Source organism: Stegastes partitus, unplaced genomic scaffold (assembly GCF_000690725.1).
Source record: "Stegastes partitus isolate 25-593 unplaced genomic scaffold, Stegastes_partitus-1.0.2 Scaffold91, whole genome shotgun sequence".
NCBI classification, from domain to species: domain Eukaryota; kingdom Metazoa; phylum Chordata; class Actinopteri; family Pomacentridae; genus Stegastes; species Stegastes partitus.
In genome coordinates, this window is record NW_007577822.1 from 875,370 (window position 1) to 901,890 (window position 26,521).

General features: G+C 41.9%; 1 protein-coding gene across 6 annotated transcripts in view; it reads right to left on the minus strand.

The window, feature by feature from the left end:
* Positions 1 to 1,147: 1,147 nt before the first annotated feature.
* Positions 1,148 to 26,521, minus strand: part of LOC103353988 (LIM and senescent cell antigen-like-containing domain protein 1) — a 28,509-nt gene continuing 3,135 nt past the window's right edge. The window contains exons 1-11 of one of the 6 annotated variants that reach the window (XM_008277212.1): positions 25,022 to 25,105; positions 11,321 to 11,480; positions 8,906 to 8,972; positions 8,628 to 8,748; positions 7,667 to 7,816; positions 6,883 to 7,033; positions 5,592 to 5,684; positions 4,931 to 4,979; positions 4,584 to 4,659; positions 4,038 to 4,227; positions 2,848 to 2,932 (exon numbers count right to left, since the gene is read on the minus strand). In XM_008277212.1, coding sequence (XP_008275434.1) covers positions 4,083 to 4,227; positions 4,584 to 4,659; positions 4,931 to 4,979; positions 5,592 to 5,684; positions 6,883 to 7,033; positions 7,667 to 7,816; positions 8,628 to 8,748; positions 8,906 to 8,972; positions 11,321 to 11,476 — 1,008 coding nt within the window. In that variant the 5' untranslated portion in view covers positions 11,477 to 11,480; positions 25,022 to 25,105 and the 3' untranslated portion in view covers positions 2,848 to 2,932; positions 4,038 to 4,082. Of the gene's footprint in view, positions 2,933 to 4,037; positions 4,228 to 4,583; positions 4,660 to 4,930; positions 4,980 to 5,591; positions 5,685 to 6,429; positions 6,523 to 6,882; positions 7,034 to 7,666; positions 7,817 to 8,627; positions 8,749 to 8,905; positions 8,973 to 11,320; positions 11,481 to 15,524; positions 16,103 to 22,285; positions 22,417 to 25,021; positions 25,106 to 26,521 lie in introns of those variants that run through there. The other 5 variants (XM_008277209.1, XM_008277207.1, XM_008277206.1 and 2 more) reach the window with 5 other exon arrangements.

The following is a 26,521-nucleotide window of genomic DNA, read 5'->3' on the forward strand; positions in this document are numbered from 1 at the left end:
ACCCAACTATTCGACGTAACACTAATTAAACACAACAATTATTTAGATTCAAACAAACACATTCATAAATGTTGTGATATATTTTTAAAATAAAACAAATACATTATTTTTTTTTTGTTGTTGCCATTTTTCGTTTGTAAAGCAGTAATTTCCTGTGCATCAAGTATTTTGCTTTATGTACCTAAATACATACAGTAGACCTCAATTTTATTCATAACCTTCCATTAAAGAAAAGGCAAAATTTACACCGGCCACACAAAGTGGTAATAAATAAAAATTTGCTAAATTATAATTTAGTGTAATGAAACATTGCTTTTGAATTGTGGTCGAAAAAAAAAAAATAAAAAAATATAGAAAACTGTCCCAGATGAATTAGAGAATTATGATTGGCTATTAGTTCATGGGTCCCATCATGCTTGTTTGCTTGTGTTTTTGTTCGTTTATTTTTGTAAAAATACATTTCTGTTGAACCACAATTCAAAAGCAATGTCATGATTTTCATTAAATTTTTATTTATTATTACTTTTGTCAATTTCAACTGATTTCAGTGACACCTGTTTTCTTTCTTTAGTGAGAGGGTACGAATAGATTTGAGGACAACTGTATGCAACTTCTTTTTCCAAAAACATTTTTTTATCCATTCATTCATTTTCTATTTAAACTCAACATATGAAGGCCTCCTTCACAAGTACAAGCTGAGTAACACAGCAAAAGACATAGCTGCTCAAATAAGAAACAATATCAATGAAAATATTCGTAGGTAAACTTAAAATAATAAAGACTGTTAAATAAAGTGTTAAAGTTAGAGCAGTGGGAGGTAAAATGAGATGAAAATTAAAAGCCTAAATTGATATAAGGATAAAAATGAGTCAAACGTTAGACCACTTGTGTGTGAACGTGTCTGAATGGGTCAAAGAGAAGCGACATATTGTTCCTCATGTTAGTATTATAGCTTATGTAAATATGCTACGTGCATATAGAACAATAACCAAAGAAAAGGGTTAAGGTCAAGATGAAGGCAATGCGTTTAAAACGTAGGACATATACCTGACTTTTTTGGGTGTCTATAATAAAAACCTTGTAATCTGTAAAGCTGTAATAGATTTAATGTTCCACGTTGAAAGATGTAAGAAATAATACTACATGCTGGCACTGATGTAGGTGTTTATTCAGATGATTTGACAGATTTATCTTTGATATAATGACAAATACATTTAAGTTAAAGTCCAGAATATGCACTTTGGTGTGTTAATACATCTCTTCACAAACATTCCCAAGGTAGTAAGATATCAGATGAAACCGTGTACTGGACTATTCTGCTTCACAACAATCAGTCCAGTGGCTAACTTAACTTCTCCATGGCATGAGCAGCGCTGTGGCTTCGGTAGTAAAACGCACAAGAGTAGCGTTGGCTTTGCAATCAAAAAAAAAATGTGGAATGTGTTTTTCTTCTATTGAGCTTTTATGTAGAAGATATGTTTTCCATGATAAAACACCGCTCGAGTGAAGCACTTTGAGAACGGGAACGGTTGGCTTTCTTTCCTAAGTGGGTCTGAGCCTTGAGGAAGTCGGTACACCTCCCTAAGAGGATCACTTTCTCTGGATCACAAACAACAGAGGCAAATGTTTCTGACATCAAGCGCTACTCCCACATCCGGTCTCCGCACATGCCACAAGCCGTCGTGTTGTAAGACACACACACAGTTACCAGTTGCCGTGCAATAAATTATGTCACCCTGAAGCTTATTGTGTTCAGTGTTTGTTTACAACACGTCAGGGGAGTTGTTTCAGCAGAATCTAAGCTGCAGTTATAATGTTGAGTGGTACTGCAGAACACACCTCGAAAGCTTTCTGGTATTCTAGCATCTGCATCTATTTACTCCAAATAGGAGAAAAAACAAAAAAACTCCACATTATAAATGTTGGATAGGCTGTACTGGAGTATTTTAGATTGTGAACCTGAAAAACTGGTGAGTAAATACCAGTACATGTTGCTTTGCATAGAGATTGTGTCACATAAAAAATGCTCAGCACACACTGGAACAAGGTAATCTAGCACACTGTAGGTGGTAGTTGTGTCCATTACTGCAGCATGTGCATGATAGCAATAAACCGTAGATGCACAAAGAAACTTTATAGACCTACACTAACTTATTTTGCATAATATTAAAGAAAATACACAAGAAGAATACATACAATTATACTTGCTGAAAGAAAACGAGAAACTTTAGAGATTATATACACATTCAGTACAACGGCATGTTTTTTTTTTTTTCAAGCTGTCTTTGGTTTACTTATTTATTATAGAAATGTGGCAGTAACATCAGTCAAACAAGGAAACAGATTTTTTGACATCACAAGACAAGCTGGCAAACAGTTGAGCAACCTCTCAGCGCAGCTTGTAAGTCATTATCCCATGTTTCTATGTCTTCTCTTCAAGCTCATATAATAAATATAGGACCGTCGACACGTGTTGTGTTTTATATATAAAGTAGTGAACTAAGCAAGCAAGCGAAAAAATATACAGTGCAGTGTTTGAGCCAAAAGGCACTGAGGAGGCTAAACCTACCGACTGACTGATCAACATGACTGTCGAGCCATCTGCCAGGGTGGGGCTCATAAAATCAAAGCTCAAAGTCTTACTGCTGTAACTAAAAGCACAAATGTGTTCTGCTGAAATAATCGACCTAAATGTAACATACCGATAATATAAAACACACAAATTCTATCTAAATGCGACTCTCGGTTCTGGGCTTGTGCGGGGCCACCTCGCGGTCTCATCTGTCTTTCAGTGCCACCGGCTGCTCGACTGCGCGTTCACTTCCGAGCAACAGTTTCTGACAGTTTCTTCAGCCTCTTCTTCAGCTCCAGAGGGAACTTCTCGTAGCACTTCTTACAAACTGGCTTCATGTCAAACTCCACAAACTTGTTCCTGAGGAAGAAAGATGCACAGTTACAGGCTGGAGGTTAGATGTTGTCATTCTTGTGTGGACATATCTGTTATAATACGATGTCTAGTAGCATTAAAAAAATACACTTTCATGACTTTACAAACCACAGCATACATACTGACATGTTAACATTAATGTGCTATGGGAAGATATGCTTTCTGTGTAAGAGTTACTGCCAACTATTAGATTACTTCTGGATTACTACATTTTTAATTGCATAAAAAAATGCCTTGATTCCTGCTCAACGTGGATATTTTAACATCTAACAACACGACTGTCTTCGGGTTTCACTTCTTTCTTTTATATTGGTTCTTGTTTGTTATAAGGTGAGCTGGATAACTCTAAACCTGCATGAATCTGAACATCTTTCACCATTTTTCTGCACATTTCTGACCACTGTATCCTAATATTTTTTGATGAAATACCAGATTTCCCTAAATGACAACAATCGGGGCTGTATATTCCAGGACAGATATCACCCTGACACGTATCTACAAACAGATTTACGTTGGGATCTATGATGTCCTGGCAGAGGTACAGTGTGTGCTCTTAGAGTGGCTTCTGCTTGTTCTTTGTATTGAATGTCTTTAATGCTAACAACTTGGCCGGCGCTCTAAACCTTTTCCCTTCAGCTGTCCCTGAACAGCATTCCCTCCCAAAGCAGATAATCGCTGCCAGGACCGGGGCACGTGTCTTACTCTGAGGGACCTCGGCATTTGCTGCCGGAAGTGATTATGGCTTTACGTCTTACACCAGACAGACTGGGAGACCCGGGAAACAAAGAATTCCCTTTACCATGTGATTGATCTGATTTTCCTGTTTGCGTAGCAGAGGTTAGCAGGGTACCAGCCTAAGTCCTGACCAGCGTTTCCTGCTGAGAAGCGGTCATGTGCTGCAACATTGCCACTGTTAGGTCACTCAGAAGTGTTCAGTGTCCATTTACATGCAATTCTTTTGCTTTGATCCTTTGGCTTGAAAGCCAATTGAATTAACGGTGAAGTGAGGATTAAAATAGGCATGTTTGAAATATACTAACAATGAAAAAGCAAACAACAGAATCAGGCAGCGAGGAAGACGGAAACTGACCAAAGAGAAGAACAGTTGAAGTGAGAAGGAAGGAGAAAGAGGGGATCACAGACACATGGGTATCAGTAATTTCTTCTTCTTCTCTTTCGAGTCTCGTTCGCGCTTGGCCAGCCGGCGCTTCATGTCGTCCGGGAGGCGTTCATAGCAGTGCTTACACACCGGCTTCAGATCCACCTCCACAAACTTTTCCCTGACACAGCAGGGACGGAGGACACATGACGAGAGGTGTGAAAGAGGTGGAAGAGAAAGAGACGTGAGCGTTGGAGAGAAGGCAGAGGAAGGAAAGTGGACGCATAATATAAAAGATAATAACAGGGAGGAGAGGCAGAGAAACACGCCCACAGGGACACAAGATAATCGGAGGAAAGACTGTTAGCAGCAGCAGATGGCAGCAAGGTAGTTGTGAAAGAGAAATATGGCAGCAAAGAGACCTCAGACAAATCACATGTCAATTTCTGACAGAGAATACTCTTAATGTAGAATGAGTGGATATTCCAGAATAAACTGAGCTGGCAGCGTTAAGGTGTGTCTCACTGCACAACTTACTTGAGAGTGAGCTTGGTGTTGCAGGTTGAGCAGGCAAAACAGTTCACACACCAAGCCTTGTTGAGGGCAGACACCACTGAAACAAACACAGGAGACAGTCGCATGAAACGGCGTCCCAGATTTCTATCATACGAGTTAAATCAAATGGATGTTGTTTAGTCTAAACCACACAACACAATCTTGAAGAGGCACCACGTCAAGAAATATGTACACATCATACAAATCACATTACAGTCAATGTAATATGGAAAAGAGGTTCCTCAAATGGATGCTGATGTCAACAGAGCTGCTTGATAACCTCTCCATCCTGAGTTCATTAGATTTTTACTCGTAATTAGTTTGCTTACCGTCTCCTTCAATAACACGATTGCAGTGGTAGCAAACATCCCCGAAGAGCTGAGTGCAGAGAAACAGAGAGTTAGCACATCTCATCAGCCGTTATCATTACCCACAAAACATGCTGTGTTCAAAGCCATGACGCAAGCACGGCCTACGGGGCTGCAAGGCATTTCTATATTTACCTGAAAGCATAAACCCACATTGTTTTGGAGAAAGAAAAAAAAATCCCAAACAGCTTTCTAACACTAGGTGGAGTCATCACATTGATTAAATCATGGTGTATCTAATTAAACTATTGTTTAAACAGAATATATAATATAATATACATAATTGGGAATCTCACTGTACTGCATATACCAGTGCAAATGGTCCATGTGACTTATTTACTGTTTCTCTCAACATGTTGCATTCATGTGCAATCCTACTCTCTAGTGTCCACAGGCTTCCTCACATGACTACCTTCCCCCCATCCATCCCTTAATACTTCAGCAACTGTGGCCAAATGCAGAGTCCCAGTTTACTTCTAATCTAAACCATGATGCAGACAGTTTTGTTTGGCAGACATGACAAAAGGAACCCCAGAAGAAATGTCATTACAGGCAAAACATAAAATGTCTGTGTGTGTTCAGCATAAATGCCCCCAGTACAGGTGAGACTGGTGAGTGTTACCTGGTTGTAGTGCGTTTCGCAGTAGGCCAGGCCCTTGCGTTCGTAGTGACGGTGTCCCAGGAAGGGTTTCTCACACTTAGCACACACAAAATGCTGCAAGCAAACCCATAGCCAAGCACACATGGTTAGCAAAGCCACGAGTCAGTACATTACCACACTCACATCATGCTGAAGAGAATCTGGCTCAAGTCAGAAAACAACCAGATCAGTTCATTACAGATGTCCTGTTACTGCGTCCATACAGAGAGTTGAGAAGGAGGATAGAATAGTGACCACTAGAGGGTGCATTAATCCTCCGAACAGACAGGAAAGGGAGTAATGGTAGGGTACAGGAAATGTGAAATACTTCCTCCAATGATAATGAGGAAAAAGTGTATTTTAGCTTTCAGACAGATCACCTTTAGTGTGCAATGATTTATATGACGACATCATATAGAGACACATGTAGATTTATAAAAGCAGATTTTGATGAAGGGTACTGAAAGTTATTTTCCGTATTTACACTAAAATGAAGAACAGATTCCTGCAGAACCGTATTTTGGTAGTAAATAAACACTGGTGAATACTTATTTTCATTGTCAGTAGCTTTCTTTTTGTCACATTTAGTGTAATAATATGTTTAAACACCGTGAATTATAAATAATGAGTTGGGTAAAGTAACTAAATTGAAGACTTGAAAATCTGATTTGCTTTTCTCATGACATAAGTTTAAATCAATCTGGCCTACAGCTCTAGTAACTCATATAGGAGTGTAACCCTTGTATGGAGGCTGGGAGGTTGTAGCCAGGCAGGGAAACAGGGCAGCAGTCAACACCAGGCCAATCCTTCATCCCCTCACCATGTCAAAGTGTCTCTCACAATAGGCATGACCACCTCGCTCATAAAACGGGTGGCCTTGAAATGGGCGCTCACATATAGTGCATACATGATGCTACACGTGGAGGAGGGAAGATGGGAAAATAGATATAAGATGTGGAAAAGATAGAAGGAAAGCGAGGAAGAAGAGATGGAGAGAGATAGTAGAGGAACGATGTACACAGCTGAGAGATAAATGGACTGAACATAACTGTGGAGATAAAGCCAGTAGAAACATGAGTCACACGTATGACACATTTTAAAGAGCATTTGATGGATAAAATGTACAGAACATAAAGAAAATAAAACTATGTCCATAGCCAAAAGTATTGCAGCTTCTCAAATATGTGCAATATCAAGTAATTTCTGCAGGACTTCCATCAAATGAGAGTGTAACTGAAGCTGATATTAAACGTTCTACAGTTCGACATCGCACCTCCACGTGCCACTGCTTGCCCATGGCGTTGACCACACGGCCCTCGATGGGCCTCCTACAGGCCCCGCAGATCGGGACTCCCATCTTGTCGTGGCAGGGCAGACAGTAGAGCTCCCCCTTCAGCTCCCTGGCGTCAGCTGTCAGCTCCTTGCTGCAGAGAGAGGGGTAAATAACTCCACTTCATCTCAGGTAACACTAATGCCAATTCAGAAGATGTAAACACAGTAAATGAAAGCTGGATTCTAACTGGTTATTGATGCAAAGAACACAATATTTTTGAATGTTATAATGTTGGTTTCGAAACTATTTTTACGCATACACATACTTTGAATGTTTACCTACAACAGAAATGACACAGTTTGTCCACCAGAGGGCACCGTGGTGTCTTTGGCAGATTGAAAATGTTCCTGTTTTGAGTGATGGTTCTAAACATCTAAGACCGTGCACCTCTAAACATGGAGATGACCTTTTATGGTATGCACATTTAATCAGCGAATGAGAGCGATAAACCCTTCAATCCTCTTTGTCTCGGTGCAGTCAAGCTGCTGGATGCTTGTATACAAGTCTGAGTAAACTTGGCAGAAGCATGACGACAAAACAAACGAACGCCTCGCAAGGAATTTTAAGACACCCATCTGGAAGTCTGAAAATGAAGTGTTTTCGGGGCTATTCACAACCGAACGCAGCTTGCATCCGCTATAAGCGGCGTTTGGTCGACTCGCTCGCTTCAAGCTGTGAACAATTTGCGAAGCCGTCGGCCGGGTTCGCGTGCGTCCGTGTTTACCCGCAGTTGTTGCAGTTGAAGTGATCGGGGTGGTAGGGGTCGTTCTTGAACAGCAGAGGCTGCTCATCGATGATGGCGTGACACTTCTGACAGATGTACTTGCCGAGGCCTCGAGCTTTCTCTCTGTTGTGACACGGACGACACAGGTGCCTGATGAAAGACAGAGAAATGCTTGATTAGATGCTATTCACACCGATCGGACGCAAAATTGATCATTTCTTATGCATTGGGACGACTCCGTTCCATACATGCGCAGTAGGTCGGCATTTTCAGGAATGGTTCGAGGAACACGACAAAAAGCCAGCCTCTAAATCCCTGGATCCCAATCTGATCAAGCATCCATAACATACACTGGCATCTGCACAGTACAGGGAGGCACCACCCTTCAAACCACTGGATCTGCTGCCAATATCCTCGTACCAGACACAGGACACCCCCAGGGGTCCCGTGTCCATGCCCCAACAGGTCAGAGCTGTTTTGGCAGCATGAGGAGAGCTACACAACAACAGGTAGATGGTTTGTATGTTGCAGCTGATTGGTGAATCTCTCCTGGATCCTTCCACTTCTACACTCAACAGTATCTGTCCTGTGTTAAACAAGTGATGCAGCGGTAGTGCCCTGAGTGCTCAAATCGAACCAAAACCTTTTGTTATGAACCTCCAAAACCACATCCACAGCAAGTCCTGGCTTAAGATTTCAGAGTTGATTAGATCAGATTTCCTCTTTAATAGTCACATCAACTAACTGAGTACTTTATATACTGTGTAGTACAGAGCAGCAGGCCGAACCTTATAGTTTCTGACCATTTAAAACAGGAGGAGAATGTTCTGACAGTGTTTGACATGTAGAAGTTGGGGAAAGTCAGTGAAACAGCTTAAAGAAAGAACAGAACATTTTTCTTCTCTTTAGTAGACATTTATAACTGAGTATGATGATACTGATGCCTTGTGCGGTAACTGACCTTCCAGCATTTTTAACGAATCCAACATCAGCGAGCACAGCCTGGCAGATATCACAGCAGAAGCAGTCCGGATGCCAACTGTTGTTCATCGCCTTGATCACACGGCCGATAATGAACTCCCCTGAGAGAAGAACAGAAATGTTTTGATAAGTTAAATAAAAAAAAAAACCTTTTTAGAAAGGCACAAACTCTCAGCTTTGTGCTCACATGACCCCGACCGGCTGGCAGCAGGTAAACAACTGGATGGATGTAATTTAGTTCTCTTTTACTGTACTTACCACACTGATGGCAGCAAGGAGCGAACAGCATCTGGAAGTCGTGTTCGCAGTACTTCCTGCCTTCAAACTGTCAAAAGAATTCAAGGAATTTGCACACAATTAATCGAAGCACACAGCTGCACATCGACAGATTGTGACAGTTGATGAACAGCATAATCCTAAAAAGCATCTCTCCCAACCACAACACTGACAAACTCTCTGCCTAATTATCAGTAATAGAAGGATGCTGTCGATCAGAAGTGATAGCACCAGTATGTTGTGGCTCCCCAGTTAAAAATGTGACTCACTCTGTGGGTCTTTTACTGACAGTTTACTGAACTTTTTATTACTTTGTAAATGCCACTTTAGGTTAAACTTGTTTGATCTGAGACATCAAGTTAGGACTGACAGTCAAAGAACAGATGTGATGGAGAATTTGACCGTCTGATGGGAACAAGGATGGTGGAGGAGATGAAAAAATAAAACAAAGGGGTGTTTAATCATCCCTCCAGATTGCATTAAAACCCCAAATGCACATTTCTGACAGTGTGAAACAGCGACTTTTTGACTTGTTGTTTGAGAACTGACATACTGTATATGAATATCTAAATCATGTCCTAACTCATAAGTCCCCCGTATGACACTCGTCTGTGCAAGCATGGCCACATGCAGTACCGTATACACACAGTAATGTACTCCTGCTAACAGTGGCTTCATGTTTTCTGTACAAGAGCATGACTTAGTATAACACAATAATCAGCCACAACATCAAACCACCTGCCTAATATAATGTTCAGCTCCCCTTGTGCTGCTACAACGGTCGTGACCCTTCAGTTCATGGACATGGGACCTCTTGGTGTGATCGAGTTCTGTGGGTTGGGCCTCCTCGGATCAGGTTTGTTCATGTACATCTCGCGGATGGTCGATAAGATTGAACTGTAGGGAATTCGGAGGCTGGGTCAACACCTTGGGCTCTTCGTTGTGTTACTGAACTGTTTTTGTTTCTGTGGTGTTGCAGGGTGCGTTGTCCTGCTGTTAGGGAGTGCTATGCCATGGAGGAATCGATCTTGGTCTGGAGCAATAATTATGTTGGTGACAGGTTCCCAAATAAGATCCACATGAACGCCAGGACCAAAGGTTCCCCAGCAGAACACTGCATTGTGATGAGATGATCCACGTCCTTCACATCAACATTACTGTTGAGGATGATCAGTGCTTAAGCATCAAAAACTGCTACCTTGGAATTTCTCATTCCTGTTTGGGCAAATATGACTATAAACAGGTGCATTTTTAATTTTCTTTACATAACCTCATCAACTATTCCCTTTAGAATATTAATTTTTCTTTCTTAAGTGGTTTCAAGTTGCAATACTTTTGAAAGTCTTACAATCTAATAAATAATAAAGCAGTTATGCTCATAAACAAACAGGATGGTCATCAATACACTGAGCTACTAAAACTATGTACCTTCAAAAACACGCACTTTGTATTATTAAAGAGATTTTATTGCATCATTTTAATGTTCTCAGAGTTTTTTGAGGTTGCATCTTGAAATCTTGAAATCTACAGACTCCCACTGTGCTTAAAGCTTTTCCTCTGAGATTAACAGGCCACTTCTACCAAAACACTGAGGTGGTAATATTCAGTTTACTATTTAAGGCAACAGCTCGAGCAGAGAATAAAAGGTTAATGCAGCATCCTTGGGTTTGATGTTCAGACTGATCAAAGCTATGGAGACACACATAAAGACCGTCGGGTTCTCTGGGGCCTGTCGGAGGAACATCTGGCCTTGTGTCAAGGTCGGCAAGGCGATCGTTTACTGGAAGAGGGCTTCTAATAGTTCAATAACCCATTAGGTAGTGCTCATCCCTCTTTATTGACCCCAACTGGACCACGTGTTTGAATTCTATGTTCAGAGGATGAGCAAAAACTTCAAAATACCAAACACGTGAAAATATTTATGGCTTAATATTCTGATGCAACAATGAGAACTTTGAGATCTAAATACCTTCAAACAGGCTCCATCCCCCCTGCGACCCTCCAGAGGATATAGCAGTGGATGGATAATGGATGGATAATAATGGCTCTAACAGTCTCCTTGTACTAAGCTGTTGTCTGACTGTCTGTGAAGAAAACTGCAGTCTGTTGACATAAGATGAGTGTAACTATGGCTACGACTTCTTAACAGATGCAAAATATCTGTAAATCTTTGTTTCCACACAAGCCTGCATGAGCAATATAGACAAAAACTGCACTGAACACAATTTTTAGGCACGTCTAGACCAATCAGAGTCATTTTTCACTGATCTAGATGAGCTATAAAAAGTCCAAATCATTTGCAATACAGGTGTTCATTATAATCCACTGCCCTCTGGGCGTAGTTACACCTGCCAGTTACTGCATCTTTTATTGGATTACTAAAGGACAACGTGTTACCTCGTAGAAGAGTCCCTCGGGGAACTGCTGGAAACACTGGGCGCACACGAAGCACTGCTCATGGTACAGCTCCCCGTTGCTGTTCACGATCTTCTCCGCCGGGGCGAAGCCACTCTTGCAGCGCTCGCACATGGCGTTGGCCAGAGCGTTGGCCATGTTGCTGAGAAGGAAGAACATCAGGGTCAAACTTTGCTCACATAATCAAAAGACATTCACATATAAAATAAATAAAAAATGTTCACAAGCAAAAAAAAAATCATCAGTGAGTTAATCATAATCACCACAAAAAAAAGCAAATATAATTCATGTATGAAGCTCAATCAGAGTCTGAAAGTAATATTTATCATACAGTCCGTACTTTGGTTGCTGACCCTTGATTAAACCTGTAATACACCTGGCAAAGGAACAGCCAGATGACATCCTGACCTGATTTTCATGGAACTGAGGCACTAGAGCGACATTTAATGACACTTTTAACACATATATTATGATAGGAGAAGGTAATCTGATGTATTACAACTCCAAGCAACTGAAATGATAATTTTTCAACTTAATCAGAAATATAATGGATCTGATTTTAATGTTTCTGAGCACTTGTTGTCCCAAAGAACAGACGATGGACACGGCGTTGACCGGGGTCGTGTCAGGACACACCTAACCTAACTCATCACACATCGCCCGTTATGATAACAGCTGGAAGATGTACTCGGTAAAATGAGAAAGTGGAGCGGAAAAAATGTGATGTAAGAGGTTATCAGGCCCCTCACACACACACACATACACACACACACATGATCGCAGGTTTACTTTGGCTGACTTTAGGAGGGTGTGGGTATCGGTGAGACGGGAAACCTACATGTTATCTCTTCATAGACAAACTGAAGTTATTTTTCATCAGTCCAGCTGATGTGAGCACTCACACAGACATGAGTCCACATCATATAAAACAACAGAGGTAGTTTGATAACTGTTTAGGGAGGAAAACCTGAGACATGAAGCTGGTCTGGCATGTGAAGCTGATAGTTCACTTTCATGAGACAATCAGGATTGTTTTACTGCCTCGCTGTGAAACATAACTGCAATCCATCAATGGGGCTGGGCCCTTGGCTAATATTTTATTAAGTGGAAATAACTGATGCCAGAAACAGCAGCACAAGATGTGGCACACCCAAAAAGTTCCACCGTGCTTCCCGAAAAGCCATTTGTTCAGGTCCTTTTTTTACTGCCTACAAGCACATAATGCTTTTAAAAATGAATTAAACCTTGTGGTCAACACTCTAAAAAATCTGACATGTTGTGATTAAGAGCAGAAAACTTCACTAATTGCTGCTTTTTGCTTTTAATTTTCAGAAAACAAACAAACAAAAAAAACACAAACAGCACTATTCCCCCCAAACTGAATAAACTTATCGTGAAAAATGTGCGACGCATCTGCCGAGCTGTACACCGGCCAGTGTTTATCTACAACACCTTGGTTTTATAGTTGTTGACAAGGTTTGGGATTCCAACACCAAGTAAGTCATGATGTCATCTAAACAATGCTCAGAGCTGATTGGTCCAGTGTGTATGGACCAGCGTGCTTTAATTCCCAAATGGATGCTTTTAAGTGGGCACAAGAGTGTGACTTCTCCTATTTAGGGATGAAGGAGGTATATCTGTACACATTTCTCTGTTGTCTGATGATAACCAGTATAACGTCATACTGTGTCTCTCCAGCTTTACGTATGTCAGGTTTATGCTCAGGCTGAACCTTCATGTTCCAAACCAGGCATCAGCAGCCAACTCCAAAACTTCAACATCAGTATTAATAAATAGCTTCTGTGACAAGCAGCCCTGCTGAACACCTGGAACGAACTGGAAGTAAATGTTATCGTGTACCAGAAACATTTGTAAATAGGGGGAAAGAACAGACAACGGAGGGACAATCCTGGCTCCTCGGCTCCTTTGTTTTAAAGGTCAGAATACCGCAGCGTATCCAGGCAACACACATACACACCGACGAGGCCGTGTAGGATTTTTATGGAGTGATGCCATCTGCTCATTTTAACTTCATTAAATCAGCTTAACAGTCATCGAGAACTCCCACAACTTCAGGAGACTTTTCTTCTTCTGCTCAAAACGTTCACATCTCAGTTCAGGATCAGCGCTACGTAAAAATTCAAAGGCGAACTTGGACGCCCTTTAAAAACGATCACATTGAAACAAGATGTTTCTTCTCCTCACAAGCTTGTCAAATACCTACTGGTTTATATACCCCGCCTGGGCCGCTATCAGACTCGCTGAGAGCCCTGCCCTGTCCAAAGGATTTGTGGGAGGAAGTGATACATCCCTTAGGCATTTCCACCCTCCTATCTGCCACATTGGATTGCCTTCTCGCTCTGCACAGTCGAAGAACTAAAACAAAAGTAGGTTTTCTTCATTAAACTAAGCCGTCGTTGCTGTTCGCTCCCTCTCTAGAAGAGGTTGAAGGAGACAGTGCAGAGCGAGAAGTCAGAAGTGGTGACTGAATGGTACTTTCCCTCCATGTACCATTAGTTTAAAGCAAGTTCTGATATTTTGGCACCAATATGCACCTTTATCTAATCATAGAATTAGTTTCTGCCATAATAATGAAGTGAGATGTCTACATTTGTTCAGGGATCTGTGACACTGCTACACACTACTGTTCAGTTTATAGAAAAAAAGAAGAAGGTGTCACTTCCAGAAAGACTGGAGACTACCCCGTTAACCCCACCGTGCTGGTGTGTGACTATAAAAGGAGTCCGGTTGTCAGCACAGGGAAAGCAGACTATCACTTGTGTTATGAATACCTTCTGTTTCCTCCACCCTGCCTCCTCTGCTCTCCTTGTGTCTTTAGGTTTTCTCTTTTGCACCACTGTTCGTGTTCATGCTCTGAGAAAAGTCAGGAAGTATGTAAGCATTAAAACAAACCCTCCAGGATTTTTCCTAACACATATTTATATTTACACTATCTTTCGTGATTGCCTGTTATGCCGCTGCAATGGAAAATTGAGATTTAGATTTTGCTGACAGCTTTCACAACATTCAAAGCTCTGTTGGTGTCTTTACTGAGTACAAACTTCTTCCATAACAACCAAATTCAATCCTAGTGATGAACATTACCAGGTCATCTGTATATAAAAGCTGCTGAAGTTTTTATGCCCACATACAGGCTTCAATGTTTCCCACAGGACTCACATCTCATCCTGTCGCTTGTTTCTTCCACCTGAGCTCAAACAACTTCACTTGACACTAAACTTTCTCCCTTCGCCACCAACATCAGGCGTCAAAACGTCCCGTCAGAAACCTGTAGGTGACCCCACGTACATGCTTCAGTACAGCCTGTGATGAAGTCAGATTAGTCCAAAATACAATATGTATATTTAGCCTTCCTGTCCCTCAAGCACACATACTTGGGATGCCAGTTGGCATACTCTACTTTGCATAACAACTCCCCCCTTGGCACAAAAATAGCCCTTCCTGTGTGCTCCCTACTGTAGTGCTCGCAGCTATCCCTGCACAAACATGGCACCTAAGGCGGCTTAAGCAAATCAAACTGGCCGGTAACACCCAGCTTCACGTACATCAGAATTCTTCACATTCTGTAGCACTGCAGTGAGCTCAGAGTCTAAACATTAATGCCATGCCAGTGGACGGGCACACCGAATTCCTCAACACACAGTTCCTCTGAAATGCCATTTTTCCAGCACTGACATCAGTTTAATCTGCACGTCAGATACCAAAATGCACTACTCCTGATCTCAGAGAGCAATTTAATTACATGAGAACTCTTACAGTCACACGAGCAACACATGGAATCACCTCCTGTGCCGGTCGGTGCTCTGAGATACTCCCCCAGAGATGCTAAAGTTGGGTTTAAGAGGGAGTCTTTGTAGGAGGATAAAAACTGAAACCGTCCGTCCTAAGTAATGATGTTAGAATTCAATAAATACATCTAAAGGCGTACGAGCTCTCTCCTTTTGGTGGGTCAAAAAGGAAGATGCAGGTTTTACAGGCTGCTGCTGAGCAAAATCTTTTCACACCACACTGACAGAATCTCCCTGGTGAGACTTCTCATCTGGGAAAGTTAATCCAGCAATAACATGTTGGAGTGACGTCCAGTAATCAGATTTTTTATTTTAAAGGTAAACCTTAATTTCCATCCATGACTCACACAATGACTTTGCTTCTGTCCTCTACTTACAAGCGGGCATAAAAATCACAGAACTCCTTATAGACTTTGACGTCGCTCTTGCGTCTCTGGGACTTGGACACGGGGACCTCGGCCTCTCCCCCATCACCGCCGAGGAGCCGCTGGTGGTAGCCGTTCATTTCTCCGTGAAGAACGTGGTCCGGAGCTTCGCCGTCCTCAGGTATGGACGGCGGCAGGGCACGGCCGTTCATCTCCATACTCAACAGTTTGAAAAAAGTCTATCCACACGGCAGGAAAACTAGAAAAAACTCTTCACACTCCAGTGAGAATCCTCTGCGATAGTTTCCAGTGAGGCAGTCAGAGCTGTATTCCACATTGGAAGAACGAAACGCCGACCAGACTGCGCTGGGAGTGCTCTCCCTCTCTCTCCCTCTCCCTCTCTCTCTCCCACACACTCCCCCTTTCTCTCATTCCCCCATCAACTCTTTCTCCTTTTCCTCTCTCTCTCTCTCTCACACACACACACACACACACACACACACTCTTGGCCTCTCCTCCTGTCACACTCGCTGTCTATTCTTGGGCAGGTTACTCAAATTAAAGAGCCCACCCTGACGCCTGTCCAGACAGAGGTCACTGTGTCATGGCACACACCCAGAGCACACACACACACACACACACACACACACACACACATGGGTCGTAGCTGTAGTTTTGCAATGTTCTGTGTCAATAACGTATACAGTCTTTGGCTAATATCTCTCCATGCTATTAATCTTTCTTTGTGTTAAACAGCTGGAGCTCCACATTAGTGCTCCACAACAAGCAAAGCAGAGAGTCTTACGGCGATAGATGCCAATATAACAGCAACAGCATACATAACAAACTACTGTTTGTTTCATTTTATGTTTGATATCACTGAATAAACACACTGGAGTAGGAAACCAAGCAGCAGTGGACAAACCTACTGAAGCTAGATATTGTCTACTCTGTGTCATCCGTTTGATATGAGATGTGCAACTGACTGCAAACAAACTCAATCTTGAAGCTGAAATAATTAAATGCAGAATTATAGCAAAGCTGGTTTAGATTGTAATCAGGCATTTCACCATCATCCACAAAGATCTGTCTGTTGTGCACCGATCAAAACGATATTGATGAAATGTGACTAGCTTCATGCTTGGCTTTCATCACCACAGTGTGCACACAACGGACTTTAACCCTCCTACTTCTAAACAATGTTGTGATTATTTATGGACGGCATATTTTTGGCAGTAAAGGACCTCGGTAGGATTCAGGGATATTGGGAAATTCCTACGACTTGTTTCCAACGTAGTCCAAAAAAAAATAAAAGCTTGAATACCGTTTTTAAACATAACTTGAAGCTATAAATTATAAAATATGTTAATCATCCTATATCGGTCGAAGCTCAGGCATTCCTGTAAACCCATTCTTTATGTGGTCCAACTCAACTGGCATCTCAAATTAATGACCACTTCCCAAACCATCAAAACAACACCAGGCCAGATCCGGAAATACACTCCAGTGACACAAACATGGTCGACGCTCTATTGGGAAATAGCCACCGGGCTAATCCGGAAAAACTAAACGATGAGTAATGAACACTTAGTGAATAGCAAAATGTTAAAGACCTGTGTGTGTGTGTGTGTGTGTGTGTCCAGCTGAAACATGTCTCAGTCCTTCAGTATAACAGTCTTCTACATGACTCCACTCTACAAATAGACACCCGGTGGAGCCTCATCTCCAAACTAGGTGCTGGCAGCTGCTGTTTTGCGTCTGAGTGTGTACGTGTGTGTGTGTGAAAGCGTTTGTATACGTAGTGTAGGCTAACTAGCTAAACCCAAAGAGGCTACCGAACTGTACAAAACATGCAAAGACCGTTATTCGCATTTTCAATTAAAATCTTGCCCATTCGGTGACGTCTTGATTGGTTTTTGCATTTTATTGTATTTATTTATTTGTCGTTTTAGATGCATCTTGTTCACAATTTCTTCCAAGATTATTTTCTATACCTAAGAAACCGTAAATTGTAGTTACAACACTCTCAGTCGCTTTAATCGCTCTGAAGGCACTACCTAAACTATTTCCATTAAGAGGCAGCCTGGATACTAAAATGAGTGCCATAACGAGCCAAACATGTCACCAGGCACCATTTAAAGCCTCCAGAGCCTTTTTAAAACAGAACATTGTCTGCAGTAAAGGCTCATGCTCCGTGGGGGGACTCTGAGCACCAGTGCTGAGTGAGCGGGGTACAATGGACAGAGGGTGGGAGCTCAACAGGAAACTCTCCTCCTGATTACAGCCACTGCACAGCGTCACGCCCTTAAAGTGCACAGGCCTCAGAACCAGCCGGCTCTCTGGTGTCTTGACTGACATGACAATGAGCATTGTTTAAGTGCACCTTGGGGATTTTGCTACCCTGGTGCCAACCACGCTAACAAGAGGGCAAAATATAACTTTAAATAATACGCTTTAACAGACTTGAATGGGCCTTTGCTGAAGCTCGAGGCCTCACTCGTCGGCTCCACTTTGTATTTCGAGACTATTTAAGTTTAGTGACTTCACATTAGTACGGTCATTACTCAGAACCAGACACCATGTTGGGATGGGATCACACCAGCCACAGCAGCCATCAGCATGTTGACGCTCCAACCCATACCGACCCCGTAGCCATTACTATATTATTACCAGAGTTCTTGGTATTCATGGGTCGGACCACACCCATTTTCAAACTTCATTTCAATCTCGACGAAAAGTTTCACGACCGTATCTTGCAAGGTAGTGACAAAAATGTCCACATACAGATAGGCATACAGAACTAACACCTGCAAAGGTACAACAAAAAACACCTTTTTGGTCGTTCCCAGTCCAATAAGCGTCTGTAGGACCACCTTCAGCCACAATGACACACACAGACACACATAGATAGACAGACAGATTCACGGCTGGTAATGACTGTGTTTAGTCGTAACAGCCGACAAATTGTGCCTCCTATCATGGACCACCTGTGTAACGAACATCACGCTGCCACACAAGACCAGAAAACATGAGCCAATCAGCCACACTATGCAGCCGGGACACTGACTAGACTGTACAGTGTTGTGTGGCCTTCAATGAGATGAAACGACAAACTGCCCAACGCTCACTTTTCCCCCGTAAATGTCAGACTGGACCAGTTACTGGACAGAGTGTCGTCTGATCCCAGCATCACGTTTCTTAATCCTCGCTGCTCCCCCACCAACACGAGGGCTGCAAATAGGCCTGTGACACTCTTCTGTCCCCTCTTAGTTCACCACCAAAACTCCAACATCAAGATAATGCAATAAGCAGATATTAGAAAACAGAACAGGTTTGTAATGTCTGAGAGAGAGAGTCGGCCAGAGAGAGAATGTGAGTGTTGATACGAACGTCAACCTGAGCTTAAAAATGGCTACAGCAACTGTCAGCAGTGGACTGGATGTCTCCGGCGTGTTCCCTCAGCAGGATAGGATACTGGGACTTCCTTATGGGTTCATTAAAAGTCACTGGAGGGGTCGTAGGTCAGGTCAACCACAGGCTTGGAAAAGAAGGAGGAAATACAGTCTACTGTTGCAATGAACTGAGCTGACAAACAACAGACAGCCACACATTTGTTCTTGTTTAATTCTATATCTGAAAAAGCTCTTTAGTAAAAAGGTATTTTAGGGACACATGGAATGTTTGCAGCGTTTTTTTTACATTTAAACTGCAATAATGTAAACAGCTGATTCCAAAAAAGATTCTTCCAAAGAAGCCTGTATAGAGCCGACTTCCTCAATCAATTTTATCTTCTAACTAAAGCTACTCTATAAAGGCTGATGTCATTTTTCATGAGCCTGCTCTGCTGTTAAACACTCATTCACTAAAGGAGTCTGAAATAGCTGGTTGTTATCTGGTGGTAAATGTGGATTTGTTTGATTAGCTTGTCTTAAAATCTGTCGTGTTCACTTAAACCTCAACTAGCGTGATAAGTTTTTCCTACTGATTTTTTTTTTTTTTATCTATTAAGGATGGATTAAGATATTCAGGATCCATATGTTTTAAAGGCCAAGCCTGAGAAACCAGGAAGTTCTGCAGAGGTTGGAGGCACCTTTTCAGATGAACAGCAGAGATTCACCAGAACAAACATTTATTTTTTTAAACTTCTCTTCCTGTGGGTTAAATAGATCTGATCTGTACTACATATAACAATCTGTAGACCCAAGCAACCATCCTGACTTCTCTCCGCTGGTGGAAGACAAGCAGACTGTGGCCGGAGAAACAAATCAAACACACCTCGGTCACACACCCACACTCACTGTGTCAACAGCAACCATAGCAACACAGACATGAGGGCTGCTGGGGCAATTTTTTTCCCCTCAGCAAACCATCAAGTGTGTGTGTGCACTAACACATGCTATAAACACACACAGAGACACAAAAAACTGTGTGACACACACTGATTCAGTGGCTGTGCAAACATCATTTGTGACTAACATTTGCTTGGTTTTGCACTTTTAGTCCTGAGGGACGTGTTGAGCGGCGCTATCGAGGATCAGACCCAGAACAGGAAAACATAGAATAACAATAACACGTCGTATTTTCTCTCTTGCTGTAAAGTTACAGCCAATTTGTAGCATTTATGTATTTAATGCAATGTTTAAAAACGCTAATATAACTCTATAAGGCTTAAACTGATTCATTAAATCATTTATTTTGTCATTTATTTTCTAATGAAGCGCTTATTGGCTGTAAATCTTTGAAACCATCGTGTTCTGTTTTGCTCTGAGCTGTTTTCATGATAAACATCGATCCAACTTGAACACGTCTTTCTGGGGATTTTCTAGGGAAAGGCCTTTTTAAATAAGAACACTGCTTATCTGATCTCCATGTGCATATGAGAGGTTTCCAGGTGTGGCTTTAATACTGTGTTTTGTTCTGACTTTTCAGGTGGAAAACTGTGTGATGCTATCAGTAGATGCTGCACGGAAAAAAAACAACTGTACTTCTGATTGTCATCATTGTGCTTTAAACTGAAAAAGTCCCACACAACAGAAGGGGATTGTTATTTTTCTAAAGTTTTTGTCTAAACTGGAGTAAATAAATATACCACTGCCATGGTTTCCTTGATTTAGATCCTTTAATACTCAATTTGTCAAGTTCTAAATATATATTTTTTAACTAGACTACAGTTTCTCTCCCATATGCTTAGTTTAATTTTAATTCTTAATATGCAAATAATAGCAAATATATGTAAAATATTACTTATTGCTAAATAAAATACAGCAAAACTAGAGTAACTTTACGTTCAATTAAAAAAAATACACATATTTTTTACAGTGTTGGCCTGTTTTGTTGTGGTTAACGTGTAAAATTACAGTTTTTTGTGACTTACTGGTTATTATCTGAAATGTTCTTTTTTTACAAAAAAGGAAAAATCTGTAAAATAATTGAAACTTGTTCGAAAAAAAGAAAGCAATTTATTTACAGTGTTCCCTCTACAGGGTTAAACGCATACAGCTGCTAATGGATAGATGGAGGGTTCGTTTCCCGTCCAGCTGTAGTTTAATGCAGTCTTATCATTTATTGATTTATGTTATTGTTAAGATGGCAGCATGCACACGATCTCTGTGCTCATTCAAATACCGCACAATCAGCATTGTCAAGTAAAGAATGAAAACTGTGATTTTAAAGTGATTAATTCCTGTATTCATGCTCACATGTCAGGGAGGCTGCTTCTCCCTAAAAACAAGTTTGTGACGGTAAATCTAAATGTGAAACGTTTGCTTGCTCCTCACAGTAAAGTTGCAGTTATCCTCGTCAAAGGTGTATTTTTATTAAATACTGCAAATATGGTGCTTAAGATAACGAGCAGCGCAGTAATTGGACATCAGTGTGTCAGACTGCCTGGTGTACAAACTACGCCTCTGAAGGGGGAAGCGAGAAACCAAGTGTTTGTGCTTTGACTGGGGGACACCTCTGAAGAGAGAGCTCCCTCTTTCTGTCCACATTCCTCACATTACTACATTCCTCCGACCCCTTCAGCATCACACACACTCACACAGGAAGGGAGAGCGAGGTGCCGCAAGACTGAAGCGCTTCACAAAAAAAACCAACGTTCTGCTGACTGATGTTTATTATCGTATTGTGAAACCAACATTGCAAAAGTCTGCACAAGTTGTTCTCTCGTGCTGCCACTCACACAACTCAGAGGAATTCAACCATCAGCTGCAGTATTTACTTATCAAACACTCGGCTACGTCTCACTGTAACCACCCTTGACAACACACCACACAGGGGTAGGGAGCGTTTTTTTAAAGATTCTTTGGAAATGGCAAGTTTGTGGAGCAACGTGAAGCATGCCAGACGGTGTTCTTCAACTTTAGTTAATAATAAAGAAGCTAATGACAACCAAGGCCAGAAGATACGACACATCGGTAACCCTGGAATAAACTGAGAACCGGAGCAACAGATGGTCGCCGAACACCTCCACAAGCAATAAAAACAAAATAAACTTTTATGAGCCCATAATGGTTATTGTTAATATCTTAATTCTTAAGAAGCGCCTTATTGAGCCATAAAGTTTAACTGTGGAGCCGTTTGAAATGATTTCCGTGGGTCGCTATAGAAGATCAAAACAGGCTGCACGGACCATAAAGAGTTCTAAAGTGTATTAACGGGAATCACATGATGATCAGCAACATGACACAAGTAGAACACCAGCGTTACAGAGCTGCACCAACATCTCTCACATTCAGCCTCATCATCAGACTGACAGAAAGGTAAAGACTCACCTGAAGCTGTCCCTCGCCAGGCTGCCATAGCTGTCTGGTCTCTCCTGTCTTCGTCTGTACAAGTCAGAGTTTGACAACTCTTTCAGCCTCAGAGAGTTCATCTCCCCCCTGTGCCTCTCTCTCTCTCTCTCTCTCTTGCTTTCTCTCCCTCCCTTCCTTCCTTCCTACTTCTTTGTCTGCTAAACACTTCGTCCACAATAACGGGAATACTCCAAAGTGTGTGTGTTAACGTCCGACCCAGATAAAAACGTTAGGTCTTGTGTCGCTCTTAAACACACCTCCGGCTCTCACACCCTTGAGGAAGGACAGAGGTGTGGTCTCGCAGCCTGCACACCTATCAGCTGCTCCTCCTCCCCCTCCAGCAGCAGCAGCAGCAGGTAGAGGGGGAATGAAATCAGAAGACAGAGGAGAAGAGAGTCTTTGCCCTTTCTGGCCTTTGCCCCCGCTCTCTCTCTCTATTTGCCTCCTACTTCAATCCTCTGTTTAAGACAAAAACATGAGATAACCAGGACAGAACACAATCAACTGAAGAGAAGAAGAAGGGCTATTGTCCTTTCTCATATAATGTGCAAATATGCAATGGCAGGCTGTTAGTTTTATCCTGCAGTGTTCCTCCGAGGAGGCCATTTGAGATCAGAGCTGAACTATCACTGGATCAGAACATCTGTGATCAGCTAACAGGTGAGGACCAACATCTGCACAGTCAGCATGTTCAGGTTTCAGTCTGCTGCTCTTCAGTTTGACTTCAGCTTCCAAACAGAAAACACTTCCCAGCAGAAACAGCACACTACTGAGAAAGAGCAAAATGTCAACTTATGAATAATTCATGGCGGCGTTATGTGGGAACAAGCGCTCCTCTCCGAGACGCACAAAACACGACTGATGCACAACGTCGGTGAAAGCTGCTTCTCAGACGTTCTTAATGAAAAACGCTGAACCGTGACATCGTCACAGCAGAGACAGGATTGGTCGGACGACGTAAAACCCAACGAGGAAAGTCAACAAAAGAAGAAACTGATGTAAACAGAGGATGGGTTTTTAGTATAAAACAGCCTCGGTGTAAATCAGCTTCATGCTACAAGCTGTCAGAACGCTGAGCTGCTGATCCAGATGTGCAAATTCAATTCAATTCAATTCAATTCAATTCAATTCAATTTTATTTGTATAGCACATATTTACAACAACAAGTCATCTCATAGCGCTTCACAAAGGCAGAAACAGAAACACCCAACAATCCAAAACATCTGGATTCCCTATAAGCTTCAGCAGTCCGCAAGCAGTCCACAACAAACATTTCTATAAGTTACTGGATCCTGAAGAAACGCTCTCTCATCTTGCCTGTACTACTGTGTATGTACAGCAAAATGACAATAAACCTGATTTGATTAAAGCTTTTCTCAGAGTATGGCCCTCTGGTAAGCTTCCTTTCCTGAGCATTTGTGACTTTTACAAAGATAAGTAGTTTCAAACTGCTCATAACTCATTAGGTTTCTGAGTGCTGCTTGCTTTCTTCAGGTCAGTTGTTTTCATGCAGCGTATATCTTCCAGTTACTGCCTAAATGCACCATTATCAACACGGTAGAGTTGCTCAGACTTGATGGAGTGAAATGGTTCAAACCAAAAACCCTGTATCTCCTTAATATGCACAGATGTGCCCAACCAACAGTTTGCACCATGCAGATTCACCCTCAGCAGCTTGCCATGACCTGTTCAGCATTCCACATGGCTTTGACACTCATTCGCTCGCACACACACACACACACACACACACACACACACACACACACACACACACACAGACAAGTGAAGAATGTGAATGCTGAACTCCACCGTCACCTTCACATCCTGCAGCAGCTGCTCGAGGATGACATGTCTGAGTGTGCCGTAACATTCACCATGAGTCACAGCGTTTTAGTTTGTCTGATTTCGAAGCCCACGTTTTGTATTGTTCTGTCAAAACTGTAAAACTTTCCTCACAATAATAATAAAAAAAAACAACATTGGAAAGTTAAAAAAAGTAAATACATACAGTATAAAGTGATATTGGACAACGGCAGCTGTGGGATTTAGTAGCTTTGTTGTGTTTTGGATGGAAGCTGCTCGAAACATGTTGAGAAAGCTGTGATGTAAGAAATACACACACCGACTCCTCATCATCACACACTCGCTCCGGCCAAGCTCAGAAACTCAGAGGACATTTTCTAGATGCCCCACATGCTCTCTGCCATGACTGCACTGCCCCTGTGTGGACAACACTGGTCCTACAGCTGCTCCATCAACGGCAAAGTCTAATCGTCAGACTTAAAACAAACCGTGAAGCAAACCTGTAAAGATTAAAACGTCTTATAACATTATGGTGACTGTGCAAATACTGTTTGTTGAACACCTAAACTGACAATGGCACTTTTAAAAGTGAGAGAAGACAACATTAATTCATCATTTTCAAGTCGTGTTAGGTTTAATGAAACATCTATTCTTTTCATTTACTCATTTTTTGTCTAATTGCCGCATCAATCCTACTTTCACGGAACTAAATCTCAAATGTAGTCTTGCCACCACTCACGCGAATAAGAGGAAGTAGGCACGACAGCTATAAGCTGATGCATGACTCAAAACACAACAATATGATGTGCACACTCAACATGAAGCAAGTGAGGAAGCCTGGACGCTGATGCTCCGATAATCACAATGAAAATCAAGATTGCAATTAAAGAAAATAAACAGAACTCGTCTTACCGACTGTCGTGTCAAACTGTTGTGAGGATGTTTTAGTTGTTGCTAAAGTTCCCTTTGCTGTTCCTGCAAACACTCCTCCTGCAGTTATCTCAGTCTGCATGGCCACATCACTTCCTGTTTGCTGTGTGTGTGTGTGTGTGTGTATGTGTGTTTGTGTGTGTGTGTGTGTGTGTGTGTCCACCAGTACTGTATGTGTTTGCGTGACAGATGGAGAGGGGACGTAAAAACCAACACACACACTTCTAGTCGTGTGTGTGTGTGTGTGTGTGTGTGTGTGTGTGTGTGTGTGTGTGTGTGTGTGGTTTAGGCTGTTGATGAGAATGGAGGCAGGGTGTGGAGGTGTGGGCTTCAGGGAGTTACGGGGGGTGTGGAGAAGGGGAAGAAGGACGTGTGAGGAGCTGTCAGTGACCAGACTGAAGGGATAATAAAGTAATTCTCACTGAGCTGTCATGTTAGAGAAGCTACATGCAGGTACTGTCGCTGAAAGTCCCTCGATTCACTTGTAAAAAGCATTCATGTAATTGCATATTTGAAGTTTTTTGTCCACATTAATATAATTCCTTTCTGTCTTAAAACGGCTGAGATGTCACTCTGGACCATCGCTGTGCACCAGTGATGTCTCTACCTCTATCGTCTTGCCTCTTGTCGTTGGTACACTGCAGTTTAAAGCAGCCATGGTGTTGTCTGCTCATTTATCTTCTATATAAAAATGCACAATATGAACAATATGACATAACAGACTGACTTTATGACACCTTTGTACTGCGTTGTGGATCTAGACACTGGAGCTAACGCGCTAATCTGCCTCGTCTTGTCTCATAATCCCACTTTGTTCCTCCAGAAGCTGCAGTGAGTCACAGTGAAAGAAGTGTTACTGTTACCAAAGAAACCAGGCGTGCTGACCTTGTTTGGACAAGTAGAAATGGATCTTCAGGGCAGCTGATGGCAACAAAATCATAACAAAAACATTACAAATAGCATCGATGAATGGTTTCTGCTCTGCAGTCTGTTGCACTGCTAATCGATCAAACAGAGCTCAGACGTCATAAAATCTGTACGAAGGTATTTTTAGTAATGACATAAAAATGTTGGACTGATGGCCGGCTGGTGCTGCAGTGACTCACTGTGGCCTCTCAAGGTGCATAACGGTATTAGGTTTAGGAGTATAATACATGTACAGTAGCTCCAACAAGTGTTTCTGTCCAGCTTCCATCAAGAAGGTCAAAGATCAAACCCAGCAGACTGCCACAGAGCATGTGTTGTATTCTGTGTGTCATACTTGTGCCTTTATAAAGGATTACATGCCTCTGGTAGTTTCTGGAGTGAAATGTTCTGCAATATGACGGACACATGTTTCTGCTCACATATCTGAGAGAAAAATAACAAAAAGCAATAAAACAGTGTGACGTAAATACTTCAAGGCCTCTGTACACGCACATAAAAAACACATTCCACCACTGAGAGAACTTCTCTAAGCACTGGAAAACCTCCTCATATCCT